This window comes from Lineus longissimus, chromosome 4, assembly GCF_910592395.1.
Source record: "Lineus longissimus chromosome 4, tnLinLong1.2, whole genome shotgun sequence".
Classification (NCBI taxonomy): domain Eukaryota; kingdom Metazoa; phylum Nemertea; class Pilidiophora; order Heteronemertea; family Lineidae; genus Lineus; species Lineus longissimus.
Window position 1 is genome coordinate 5,809,238 of NC_088311.1, and position 12,521 is coordinate 5,821,758.

At 39.9% G+C, this 12,521-nt stretch overlaps 2 protein-coding genes across 3 annotated transcripts; one reads left to right on the forward strand and one right to left on the reverse strand.

The window, feature by feature from the left end:
* The first annotated feature begins 288 nt into the window (after window positions 1-288).
* LOC135485940 (transmembrane 9 superfamily member 4-like) lies at window positions 289-9,854 on the forward strand. 2 transcript variants are annotated; one of them, XM_064768352.1, is made up of 16 exons: window positions 289-313; window positions 1,150-1,269; window positions 1,536-1,638; window positions 1,985-2,153; window positions 2,485-2,587; window positions 2,781-2,967; window positions 3,230-3,382; window positions 3,618-3,688; window positions 3,988-4,120; window positions 4,352-4,509; window positions 4,775-4,858; window positions 5,262-5,437; window positions 5,853-5,916; window positions 6,260-6,379; window positions 6,640-6,729; window positions 6,965-9,854. In XM_064768352.1, the coding sequence occupies exons 1-16, from the start codon at window positions 302-304 to the stop codon at window positions 7,112-7,114; spliced, it is 1,893 nt and encodes a 630-aa protein (XP_064624422.1). In that variant the 5' UTR covers window positions 289-301; the 3' UTR covers window positions 7,115-9,854. The 2 variants fall into 2 exon arrangements, with proteins under 2 accessions (XP_064624422.1, XP_064624423.1); XM_064768353.1 differs by lacking the exon at window positions 289-313 and adding an exon at window positions 491-559.
* Window positions 9,855-10,723: 869 nt separating this feature from the next.
* Window positions 10,724-12,035, reverse strand: LOC135485941 (N-glycosidase Npun_R5314-like). The gene is made up of 2 exons (XM_064768354.1): window positions 11,877-12,035; window positions 10,724-11,583 (listed from the first exon to the last, which is right to left on the reverse strand). The coding sequence occupies exons 1-2, from the start codon at window positions 12,028-12,030 to the stop codon at window positions 11,198-11,200; spliced, it is 540 nt and encodes a 179-aa protein (XP_064624424.1). The 5' UTR covers window positions 12,031-12,035; the 3' UTR covers window positions 10,724-11,197.
* Window positions 12,036-12,521: the final 486 nt, after the last annotated feature.

The window sequence follows — 12,521 nt, forward strand, 5'->3', positions numbered from 1 at the left end:
ATAAGTGGGGAAGGTATTGTCACTTATCTGAATTCAGCTGATATCTTATACCAAGGAGAACTTATCAGCTATTTTTGCTTAGCTGTTAACCCTAGTAGACGAGTCTATTCTAAATCCCGGAAAAACGCGAATTAACGTAAAATTACTCCTTTATTTATATGCTGTTTATATTCTTAATTAATTGATGCCAATAGTATTACTAGGCCTTTAATTTGATTTAAAAGCGTATTATTATAATTATTACCAGTAATTCGAGTTTCATGGTTCATTTCATGACGTCACCACCAGTCCACGTACCAAAATGGCTTCTGAGGTGAGACGCTTGTTAAATATTTTCTTGACCTTTGACGGTCATCTTTGGTGCTTTTCAAATGACATTTCTCGATTTTGACAACGGTGTTGAAATAACAAGATATTTAACTTGCGATAACATTTAAATTTATTTGGATGAGTTAAATCCCAAGCACTGACAAATAAGAAATAAGAGAGGCATTACAATCGGGTTTCTGCAGAAATTGTCAGAAGTCGTGTACAAAATGTACAGGAGAATGCATTTCGTGTACGTTGATGCACATCATCAATCCATTTGCAATCGTGTGAGGCCTACACACAGTCACACCATTCACTGTCATTAATATTACTACCGAAAATTAAGTAATGTCATTAGAGTAGTGAATGTGAATTATAATTTATAGTCTATGCAGTGCCTGCAGCCTGCCGCTGGCCCTGTCTGACACTGACAGTGACAGTCACTCACTCACTGTCAGTGCCATGGCCGAGTGGGCATGCAGTGACATGTCTGTGCCTGTATGTGGTCTGTCACAAGCGACAGTGACGGCCGTAAAACGACATGACATCAAGACAACACAGGACAGTGGATGCAGTCGTATCGCAGTCTGTCAGATTGTTCGTCACATGATGGTTAGACTCAACCGACAGCAAACAAAAGTCTGTGTAGTGTATGGTCACATAGGCCTACCGAATGTAAACACTTTTGTGGTTGAGCTCTATCATGGGCGACAAGATATAAACTCAACTGACTTTCTGTGAGTGTATACAAAAATGACCCAAAGGCCTGCTGTGGGAGAATGGGATGATGGCGTCGGCGATGATTTATTGATTGTCGTCAATGTGTGCTTTGTTTTTCAGGTGAAGATGCTGGGCTTTATCTATGCAGTTTTAGTTCTAGTTCCAATGCCAATATGGGGTTTCTATGTCCCTGGTGTTGCCCCAGTGGAGTTCAAGAGAGGAGATGTGGTGGAAGTGAAGGTAAGTGTTGAGCCTTTTCGAAGAGTGTGAATGTAGTTGGGAAGTAAGTGCGGGTGCCACCTATGTCATGTATGTGGGTATAATTCAAATGTGATATATGAAGGTTGCTCTGGTAAGATTTGTTGACAAAATTGGTTTTGTCAAAAAAGTAGTAGTAAGTTCAGGTATCGAGGCTACTTATTTTTCCTGATAACCATCTTTATATGTTCCCAGTAAGCAGTTACTTTTCAGTTTCATGATGTTGTTTATAAAATTCTTTTCTCCAGGCTGTTAAAATGACAAGTGTGAAGACTCAGCTTCCATACGAATACTATTCTTTGCCTCTTTGCTATCCGCAAGCTGGCATTTTTTACAAAGCAGAAAACCTTGGTAAGTACCAAAAAAAACAATTTGCAAGCTACTTGTAATGGCTGTCTTAGTTCTGACTTTTATTTCATCATTTGAGCAATTACCCAAGTAGTATGTGATGCTGACACAAGGGTTTTTCTGATGATTTGACTGTCTGGAAAGAACAGAGACTAGTCCAAGTGGTGTTGCTGCCAGTTCAAATACAAAGCTCTAGGTATCAACGGAACAATGAGAATAGACAGCCCCAACAGTCAGAAGAAGACCTATCAGCTTGGTAACAACAATTCATTGTGTTCTTTGGCATGAGTAATCCAGTTGAAAATATTTGATTCTTTTATTGAGACAACGTCATTAAACTTTCTTTCAGGGGAAGTCCTGAGGGGTGACAGAATTGTCAACACACCATACCAGGTTCAGATGGACATCAACAAAGGATGCGAAGTTCTGTGTAATCTTCCTGATCAGCCTGTTTCCATCAAAGAGAAAGACAGCCACACTCTCGCTAGTCGTATCAGGAACCAATACTACGTTCATTTGTATGTATATCTTCACTGACATTCACAAGGAGTTAATTTGGTAATGACTTTCAGCAGGCATTGTGAGCTTGAAGGCATGAAGCTATGTTGCATGTCACTGAATTGATCCTTCTCTCTGTTCATATATCCCCAGCTGTCAACTGTTGCCTTGCAAAGTGTTATCTTTTGTTAACCTGGTTAAAGCAAAATCATAGTCGTGGTCTCTGATGCAGATTATTATGTTGTTAAAGGAAGTGATGAAAGCTTGAAAATTGGTCACACCTCTGCTTAACCACTTATTCTACTGCATGTAATGCAGCTCAATCAAATCTGTGTGGTCTTGATCTTTCAGACTTGTCGATAACTTGCCAGTTGCTACAAAGTTTCAACTCCTTGATACCGGTGAAGTGCAGTATGAGCACGGCTATAAGATAGGCTTTGTCAAAGATAATAAAGTAAGTGCTATTTTCATAATATTTTGATTTCAACGTAAAAAATAGGGTTTTAGACGATAATGCACTAGATTAAAATGACTGTGTTGAAGAGTAGTTGAGGTACTAGCAATGCCTGCTGGAACGAAAGAGCAGGCACATCATCAGATTGATGATGATGTTTTGTTTTCATGATGTATCCATCTTCATTTTGTAGGTTTATATCAATAATCATCTCAAACTGATCCTGAAATACCACACCGAGGACTCTGAGACTTTCCGAGTTGTTGGATTTGAAGTTGAACCAAAGAGTATCAAATATGGAGAGCTAAAAGTCAAGGAGGGAAAATGTACAGTTGACCCTCCAACTAAGGCTATTCAGCCCCAGGAGATCATTGATAAAGGTAGGTATCTGATATTGATAGCCTTCTGGCTGCGACTTTGTCCTAATATGACAAATTTGAGATGAATAAAAATGAAAGCTCTTTCCTTGCTACATTCATTACATGAATGACTTTTTGGGGTTTCCAGCACAAAAAGAGTCATGTTGTGCTCACGAGGCCCACTGTTGATAGAAATGAATAAAAAGGATGTGTGGGTACATTTTTATAACTTTCGTTTTGTCGAAAAGGTGATTTCTTTCAAAGTTATAACTTTCTTTTCCAGCTGAGAACAAAGTAATGTTCTCATATGAGGTTGAGTGGCGACCAAGTAACATCCGCTGGGCTTCTCGATGGGATACCTACCTCGCCATGAGTGACGTACAGATTCACTGGTTCTCCATCATCAATTCCGTGGTTGTCGTTTTCTTTTTGGCTGGTATGTACTTTCCAAATTGTTATGAATCTTACCCTTGTGAGCTATAATCCTATGCTGGGGTCTAGTTGTTATGAATGTTATGGTTTGGGTGATGATCTGTGACAGCTGTGAGTGTATATTTTGAAAGACCGCGCCCCTATGAAAAAAAACCTCGTTTGAAAGTTATTCTTTCTGAAAGCAATGCTTAGTAGTTCTGCACTGTTCTGATTTCTGCTCTGTATCCGTGTACTTTAAGGTATCTTGACCATGATCATTGTGCGCACACTGAGGAAAGATATTGCCAGATATAACAAAGATGATGATATTGTAAGTAAATTTGCTTGTTGCATCTACATTAAAATTGTTTGCCCTGTTGAGTCAGTTAACTTCAGACAAGTTCCATAACCAATGGTGCAAGAAAAACTTTCGAAAAGCTGTAGACTTGGGCATCAGAAGGAGATCAAACTAATAATCTTTGGAACTATATGTCCAAACCTGTAGTGTTGAATAGTGGAATATGACACTGATGTAACTTTCTATTCTTGTAATTCCTTGGAAACAATGAGCCTTTTGGGTGACAATAATATGCCTCCCATTGATTTTGCTCCTTGAAATTCCTTTTGCAGGAAGACACGCTCGAAGAGACTGGCTGGAAACTGGTTCATGGAGACGTTTTCAGACCACCTAGGAACAAGAAGTTATTTGTTGCCATGATTGGTGCTGGTCTTCAGATCTTCTGTATGGCATTTATCACGATCAGTAAGTCCTGAAATTTGCCTACTCTACGACACAACCGCTCAGCATTTTACGTTATATCCGTGCATCTCACAGGCGCTGTACCGAAGCAAGGTTGAAGATTTTCACAACTCCCATTGACCTTCAGCAGAAATACGTTTCCCCTTACTCCAACAAGAACTACCAGATGTATTGACTTTCAGTGTGCACTTGTTATTTCTCTCATCTCAGTTTCATACTTCTTGCCATTTTCAGTGTTTGCTATGTTGGGCATGTTATCGCCAGCCTCGAGAGGAGCCCTTATGACAGCTGGACTTTTCCTTTTCGTCTTTATGGGGCTAATTGCTGGGTACTTTTCTGCACGATTGTACAAAACACTGAAAGGACTTGAATGGAAGAGTGCGGCACTCTGGGTAGGTTTAGTGAGCATTCCTGCCACCATTTTCAAGGTTTTGTCTACTGTCAAAATTAATATCTCTGAGTACGGCCAACTAAATATTCAGCAATACCAGTCTCGCAACTCCATGAATGACGTTTTTGGTGTCTTGTTAAAAATAGATAACTAGTATTTCAACCAAGTTCTTAGTCCTAGAGAAGTCAAATGAAATATCAGTTGAGTCGATCTAGATAATTACAACTTTTTTCATTCAAGGTCTCATTTTACATTTCTCTTTCCAGACTGCTACTCTGTACCCATCGTTTATGTTTGGATGTTGTCTCTTCTTAAACTTTTTCATCTGGGGAAAACATTCTTCTGGAGCTGTAAGTAAATTTCTTTAAATGTTATTATGAAACTGATGCCTTTATTCTAATGACTTATTTGGCAGTACACTTTTTCTCACGAGAACTGTTGCCAAGTTACTAACCTAGGCTACTGAATTGGACATGTTTGAAAGACCCAACAAAGTAATTACCTGCCACTGACTGGCTGAGAGTACCATTTCAGACAAAATTTAAAATTTAAGTCAAGTTAAAAATGTTCTCTCTATAAATCATGAAACAGCAAATTTCATCATCTGCCAGTGAATGCCCATGAGAAGAATCTTTAAATTCCTGTGATTGTTGCCTTTACATCTGATGCTTGTGAGATTGCAGCGGTCAAGTTCAATGTGCAGAAGAACTATTGGTTGTTATAAAACACACATTTCTTTTTCTTTTATTCCAGGTACCATTCACCACCATGCTGGCTCTACTTTGTATGTGGTTCGGCATCTCTCTACCACTAGTATTCCTCGGGTATTTCTTCGGCTATAGAAAGCAGCCGTATGAACATCCTGTGCGAACAAATCAAATTCCGAGACAAGTACCAGATCAGATGTGGTACATGAGCCCTCTCTTGGGGTAAGTTTTGGCCAAGAATTGAAAACTCACATGAAAAACCCTTCTATTAATTCTATGGAAAACATGTTGAAAAGATTCATGGCGATGGAGCTGGACAAAAAGCCACTGAGGCAGTTTCTACATCAATTTTTGGATAGGATATGGCTGGAAATGGATCCTGGTACATTGGACAAAGAAGAAGGACTAGTATAACCTGTCGTGTAATGTTATTGAGCGTATTGTTACCAAAATAACGCCATCGCGACATGATGTCATCAGCTATAATATGCAACCCTTCTAACATCAGAGGTGAAGTCTGCTCTCCTCTAGATTCCTCTAGATTCCTCTAGATTCATCAGAGGTGAAGTCTGCTCTCCTCTAGATTCCTCGCAGCAAGCAAACTTGCATATCATATGTACTTCTTTTCTTTTTTCAGCACTCTCCTCGCTGGAATTCTACCATTTGGAGCAATGTTTATCGAATTATTTTTCATCTTTACCGTAAGTTAAACATGCTCCCTGTGCTCCTTTTGAACCAAATGCTTCTGGCCTAACCCAAGCACTAGCAGAGCCTTCGTTGAAAGTGTATGGCGTAGTAGTCTGCTGTCAGTAGCCGAAGCTATTCCTGATGCACAGTTGATGTCAGTGTACAACTGTAGCTGTTCAAGATCACTTTGAGGCAATTTCACCCTTGAGCTGTTCAAGGTCCTTTGGAGGCTATCATTTACCCTGGATAAATGTGATGTTCACTGCTCATGATACATGTGGGACAAGATGTGATGGAATATCATGGTCTCATATTATGAGTTTGTGATTTTTGATTTCGATGTCTTTCTTTTTTTAGGCTATCTGGGAGAATCAGTTCTACTACCTGTTTGGTTTCCTGTTTCTCGTCTTCATCATCTTGATCATCTCCTGTTCTCAGATATCAATTGTTATGGTCTACTTTCAACTATGTGGAGAGGTAAGTCAAATAGATGGTCATTCAGACTCTCCTCTTCCTGTCCCTTGTCAACAGTGTTTCATTTACAACTGGACCTGTGGCTATGATGTTTGTGGCATGATGTGGTAAATCTTATAAGCTGCAGCAGACTTCCTATTGCAGAAATCAACATATCTTTTGACGAAATATTGCAAAAGTGTTTGTCTTACCTGGTGTTTCATCTTAAACCTAGGGTTTCATCTTAAACCTAGAGTTTCAAGTTGTTATATTCTATTTTGCAGGATTACCACTGGTGGTGGCGATCCTTCATTGTATCTGGCGGATCGGCATTCTATGTGTTTGCGTATTCCATATTCTACTTTATAACCAAGGTAAGTTGATCAACAAGCATAGTTGTTCCCTTAGACGACTGTTGTGACATCATATATAACATTGATGAATTCTCGTCATGTTGTTTGGAGAACAATTCGTAAAGAGCACCTAGCCTGTGGGGGGTAGGTCAGTCTCAGCCTGATTGCGCTTGGTCATGTGCAGAAGTGGGTGGCATCTTTTGTGTACTGAAATATTTTACTTACTGTTTAGGGCAAGTTTCCTTTTTCGTTTCAGCTCGAAATCACAGAATTCATTCCAACACTGCTCTACTTTGGCTACACATTGATCATGGTTTTCACGTTCTGGTTGTTGACCGGCACTATAGGCTTCTACGCGGCGTACTTCTTCATCAGAAAAATCTACGCCGCAATCAAGATTGACTGATTCACAGGACATGATATTGGATGTGTTTGAACTTTATGATGGATTGAGATGCTAGTCCAGTGGGGCGCAGGTTGTTTAAGTGAGTTGTGATTGCGTACGTCGCTCTAGCAGTCGAGGAACAAAGAATAATCAATATAATAAAAACATGATTTAACCTGTGTAGGAAGTGTCATCGTTACCGAGGAGAAGGGACAGCACGGGGCCAGTAGTAAATGGTTGTGGGACTGGACATAGGGACCTAGGCAAAATATTAGATGAATCATTGAGGAGTCTGAGCTATCCATCAGTAAAGATGGAACTAACACTTTTTAGATAGTGGTCGGGTCATCTACACTTCTTCTGGGAGATGTATTTTTTGCTCTATGAATAAAGTTAGGCCAAACCATAGAGATTCTCTGCTAATATTATCCAGTCCGAGATTTTCTATGAGATGTAATCTCTATTTTTTTCTCTAAGTCCGAAGCTTAAGTTATTTGTATTTATTGTGCAGAATTCACTGGTAAAGCAACCGAACAAGTGGCAAGGGTGGAATCAATGTCATGCTGACATACCTGCGTAATGTTTGGATTCCTAGTTGGCTGTTGGGTCAAAAGTTGTCAAGCCTTTCGAAATTCACTTTTAGAATAATTTTTCAGGGAAAATGACAATTGAGACAGCTTGGCCAAATTATCCGGACCGTAAAGGTAGCTTGTTAAAATAAAATTGTACTGTTGTGTTATAGAATTGACTAATGATCTGATCCACCACTTGACAAATGTCTTGCTTGAACTATCTTGTGTGTCCAATGTCTGATAAGGTTGGTGTTTTCTTTTATTGCTTCCTGTATGGTATTTCATTGCAGACTTTGCTCCTGTGATTTGGAATGGATTGTAAATGAAGCAATGTCATTGCAGGCAATGCTCCTGCCATTAGGAATGGACTGTGAATGAAGCTATGTCATTGCAGGCAATGCTCCTGCCATTAGGAATGGACTGTGAATGAAGCTATGTCATTGCAGGCAATGCTCCTGCCATTAGGAATGGACTGTGAATGAAGCTACTTCATTGCAGGTCATGCTCCTGCCATTAGGAATGGACTGTGAATGAAGCTACTTCATTGCAGGTCATGCTCCTGCCATTAGGAATGGACTGTGAATGAAGCTACTTCATTGCAGGTCATGCTCCTGCCATTAGGAATGGACTGTGAATGAAGCTACTTCATTGCAGGTCATGCTCCTGCCATTAGGAATGGACTGTGAATGAAGCTACTTCATTGCAGGTCATGCTCCTGCCATTAGGAATGGACTGTGAATGAAGCTACTTCATTGCAGGCAATGCTCCTGCCATTAGGAATGGACTGTGAATGAAGCTACTTCATTGCAGGTCATGCTCCTGCCATTAGGAATGGACTGTGAATGAAGCTACTTCATTGCAGGCTATGCCCCTGCCATTTTGAATGGATTGTAATTGAATGTGTGCTCACAGTATGTGGCGCCTACAGGCCTTTCAGCTTTCATTCAGTTCTTTTCACTCAAGTGACTTTTAAAGAAATGGCATTTAGATTCTTCCTAGTCGGCACCAATGTACTGTTTCAAAGTTTCTACACAGGGTAGTTCTTCGACACTAAAAAATGTGACCTAACATTCAAACAGCATTTTGTGTACAGTTTTGGATGTGTATTTGTATGGCCTTCTCAACAGGCACTCTGAAATATTTATTAGTAACAGTTAAGCAGAATAAGGGCTCAAACATGTAACTTGATGTAAATAGAATAATGTACACATGTATGTATTGTAAATAGTATGACAAATATATATATGCTGCAGCTGATTAAAGGAGGCATCTGCCCCAACATACAGCGAGTGCTCAATTAAGTGAGGGACAGAGCCATTTCTACCAAACCAGACTTTGAGTAAAAGCCAATCTGGCACTTTAGCAAAATGCTTCTGTAAGTCGTTAATATTGTGCCAGAAGAGAAGACTTGGCCTTACCAATTTTCCTGTCTTGAAGTGAATAGGCCGTTGCAGGCACTAATTCAACCAAAGATCAAATCCAAAGCTAACTTGGCACATTCTGTATTTTGAAATCTGGTGACGACAGTGTCATTATCTGTAACACAGGTTGTCACTGATATGTACTACTCACTTACTGTGGCACAGTTTTGTTAAAAGATCTCTTTGTCACCTGCATTGGTGTTGGAAGTTTAATGAGCAGGAGAGGATAAGAAAGGTCAAATTCTCAAATCAGAGTTGACCATGTATAATGACTTTCCCTGCGATTTCTTCACAATGACCAGTACTGAACCATATCTTGTTACAGCTTACTGTTGCTCATAGTATTCAATACAATGTACATGTATGCACTGATTGAAAAGTGTCGTTTCTTCCATTGTTTTATGGGATTGTCTCCAAAAAGACTGTATTAGATGTTTTGTTAACTAACGTTTGGGAATTTGTTCAACAATATCTAATTGTTTGAGTTTGTATTGTAATTATTAATCTCAAGTAATACCAGGTAAGTTGTTATGACTGCAGTAGCTTTTACTGTTCCTAAGTCTCTTTCCTTCTGTAACTTCCTTTGTTCCTCTGCAACAACTTGAACTTTTCAAGGTAGATAACTATAAATTGGTATAAAGGTATCTGGTTCAAGTGCAAGCATTTTGGAAATGATGTACTGTACACACGTGTACTTAATAATTAATGATGCAGGACAAATGCTTTATTCTGTAGAAGTAAAGTCGATGTGCACGAAGTTCGTATAAAGGTCAAAGCATTCCTCTATATGTTTGTTCACTGTCATGAACTTCAGGCCTTGTAATACCAGATGTAGGATTGTTACAGATGTCAAATTAATGGTCGTTAGCGTGCTACATGTAGATCCAGATAAGTAGGTTAGTACTTGTGCAATCATGTTTAGGCGGCATAATTGCCTTGGTGATCCCTTGTGGTTTCAGTTCTCAGTAATGGCTAGTGGTTTTCCTTTTCCATTTTGTTGTACAATTTATCAAATATGTGAATCAACCTTGGGATCTGGCAAGCTACATACGTGTACTTGTACTTACGTGTATTCACTGGTTGTTCCATGGTTAGCTGTTCAACCAACACATGCTTATTCTACAGGTCGAGATGAATAGCTGTTGTAGATTGAACATTATTTGAAGTTGGTGCCATGATGTTTTGAACTGATAATCGTGTCTAGAAGTTCTGTTATTTCATACATGTAGGAAAATGGTCTGAAATAGTTACTACCAGTTTCTCTTTAGGAGACTCTGTAAAGTAATGAATACTGTAACCCAGTATTGGCGATCTCTTGTGGTTTCAGTTCTCAGTAATGGCTAGTGGTTTTCCTTTTCCACTGGCCAGTTCAATACTCCTTTTCCACTGTATTTTGCAACAGCTTTTTTTGGTGGAAAAGCAGTTTTCCCCGCAAAATAACAAATTTGTGTGTTTTAATTTTGCGGAACTGCAGGATCTGTAATGCATAATGAATGGATGAAGTTACATTTTGCACTCGTTAATTTTGCGGATCAGGTCGGACCGCAAAATTAAAACGTCTGCAAAATTTTTCCTGGGTTACAGGATTTGTATTGTGCAGGATTCCTTCTTTCCAGTGAAACGTCTTGGGGGGGGGGGGGGGCTACTGATTTTTCGGTCTCTCCGAGTGGTCCAGTGGATTTATTTCCAAACTTCCAGAGGTATTTGCTGTGTCATGACCTTACTTGCCAATATTTTGCAAGAAAGTACGAGGACATGGGAGAATTACTTGTATGATCTGGGGATTGATTCCAAGAAGTAGCCCCTCGGACAGAAAGGACGTCCACAGTAATTTATCTACTTATTAACATTGTATAGACTTGGAACTTCTATATACGGTGTAGACGCTATTTAGCCTGTACAAAAGGCCCGTTTGTGTGCAATAGATCTGAACAGACGCACCAAAACTGGCTTTATAGTAAACACAGTATATTTAAGAACCAGAATAACAAATGTCTGGACAAATTGGTTGAGTGTAAACTGTAACATACTTTCTAGTAAAATGGTTGATAAAAAAGCTAATATGGTTTGTTTTTGTTATTATCTGAATCTGTTTTATACTTCAGCTTTGCTCATACATGTTGAATAATTTCTTCAGTCGCATCCAATGACTGCAAAATCTCCTCACGAACATCTGTAAGAATATAACCAAGAAGATTTCTGCCATTCCAGGTGGCCTTGTTCCAAGCTCTTGGATCATCAGCAGCCAGTCCAATACCCCAAATTGTGTCGAGAGGACTGGCTTCAACAAGGGTAGTTCCAGCAGTCTTCAGAAGGATTTTTTGGAGGTCTTTATTTTGAGAAAACTTTGCAACATTTCCTTTGTGGACAATGTTCTGGCACTCCTTGTTCCATAGGTCATCATTCCAGTTTTTTACTTTCCTTCCGAGCATCTTTTGTTTCCTTGGACTAGAGGTTCCCAGGATTGCATGGGCTGATTCGTAGTCACCGAATAAAACTGAAATGTAATCTGACAATTAACATTTGAGTTTTGTTATGTTTGTTTGAAAAGAGGCAAGATCGAAATGTGAACACAGCAAAGATACAATGACAGCTATCACCTTCCTATAATTATAACTCCCCTACAGTAGCTGTTAATTTATCAATTGAGATTTTAAGACCATCAGGATTGATAATATGATTCTTTTCTACAACTGTATCAATACAACAAGGAAGCACCAATCACCAATGCAATTGTTGGGTATCTGGCTCAGGAGCAAAAACTGGCAAATCGACTTTTTGAATACAAACCTGCCTTCTCGTGCATCATATACTGCTCTGCACAGTTGTACAACTGGCCATCGACGGTGAATTTACTTGGATGCCACTGACTGAATGGAGAGTCACTCTTCCAGAAAAAGGTGTATTTTTCGGTGACATCCGTGCTGGCGTTGGCCTCCGCCATATTTCTGCAAGGCCGGGAAAAGTCCGAGTGGAGTTCCTAAACGCGGGAAATACGAATACGTACTCTGAGGTTAAAGGGATAACCCGCTGTAGGATTTGTGAATGGGGGTCCGGGGGGGGGTCCCAGCCTTGGGCTTCTGTTAGCCAGGATTCATACTGGTGATAAACCATTCAGTGGGAACTCAACTCGGGTGAATGTGATCATCCGAGAAATCGGAAATGGATTCATACTGGTGATAAAAATGTAAACTCAAGTGACTATGGTCATCTGAGAGATGTGGATTCATCATCATCATCATGTCCCGCAGCCATGCGGCCACTGGGGCCTGGGCGACCCTAAGCTGTTAACGATGCGACATCACACGGTTCTGTCCTCGGCGAGGCGGATCAGGTAGGTCACTGGTCTTTCTTCCAGTCCAGTGCGTACTGGTGATAAACCATGAGAACTCAACTCGGGTGAATGTGATCATCTGAGGAATCGGATATGGATTC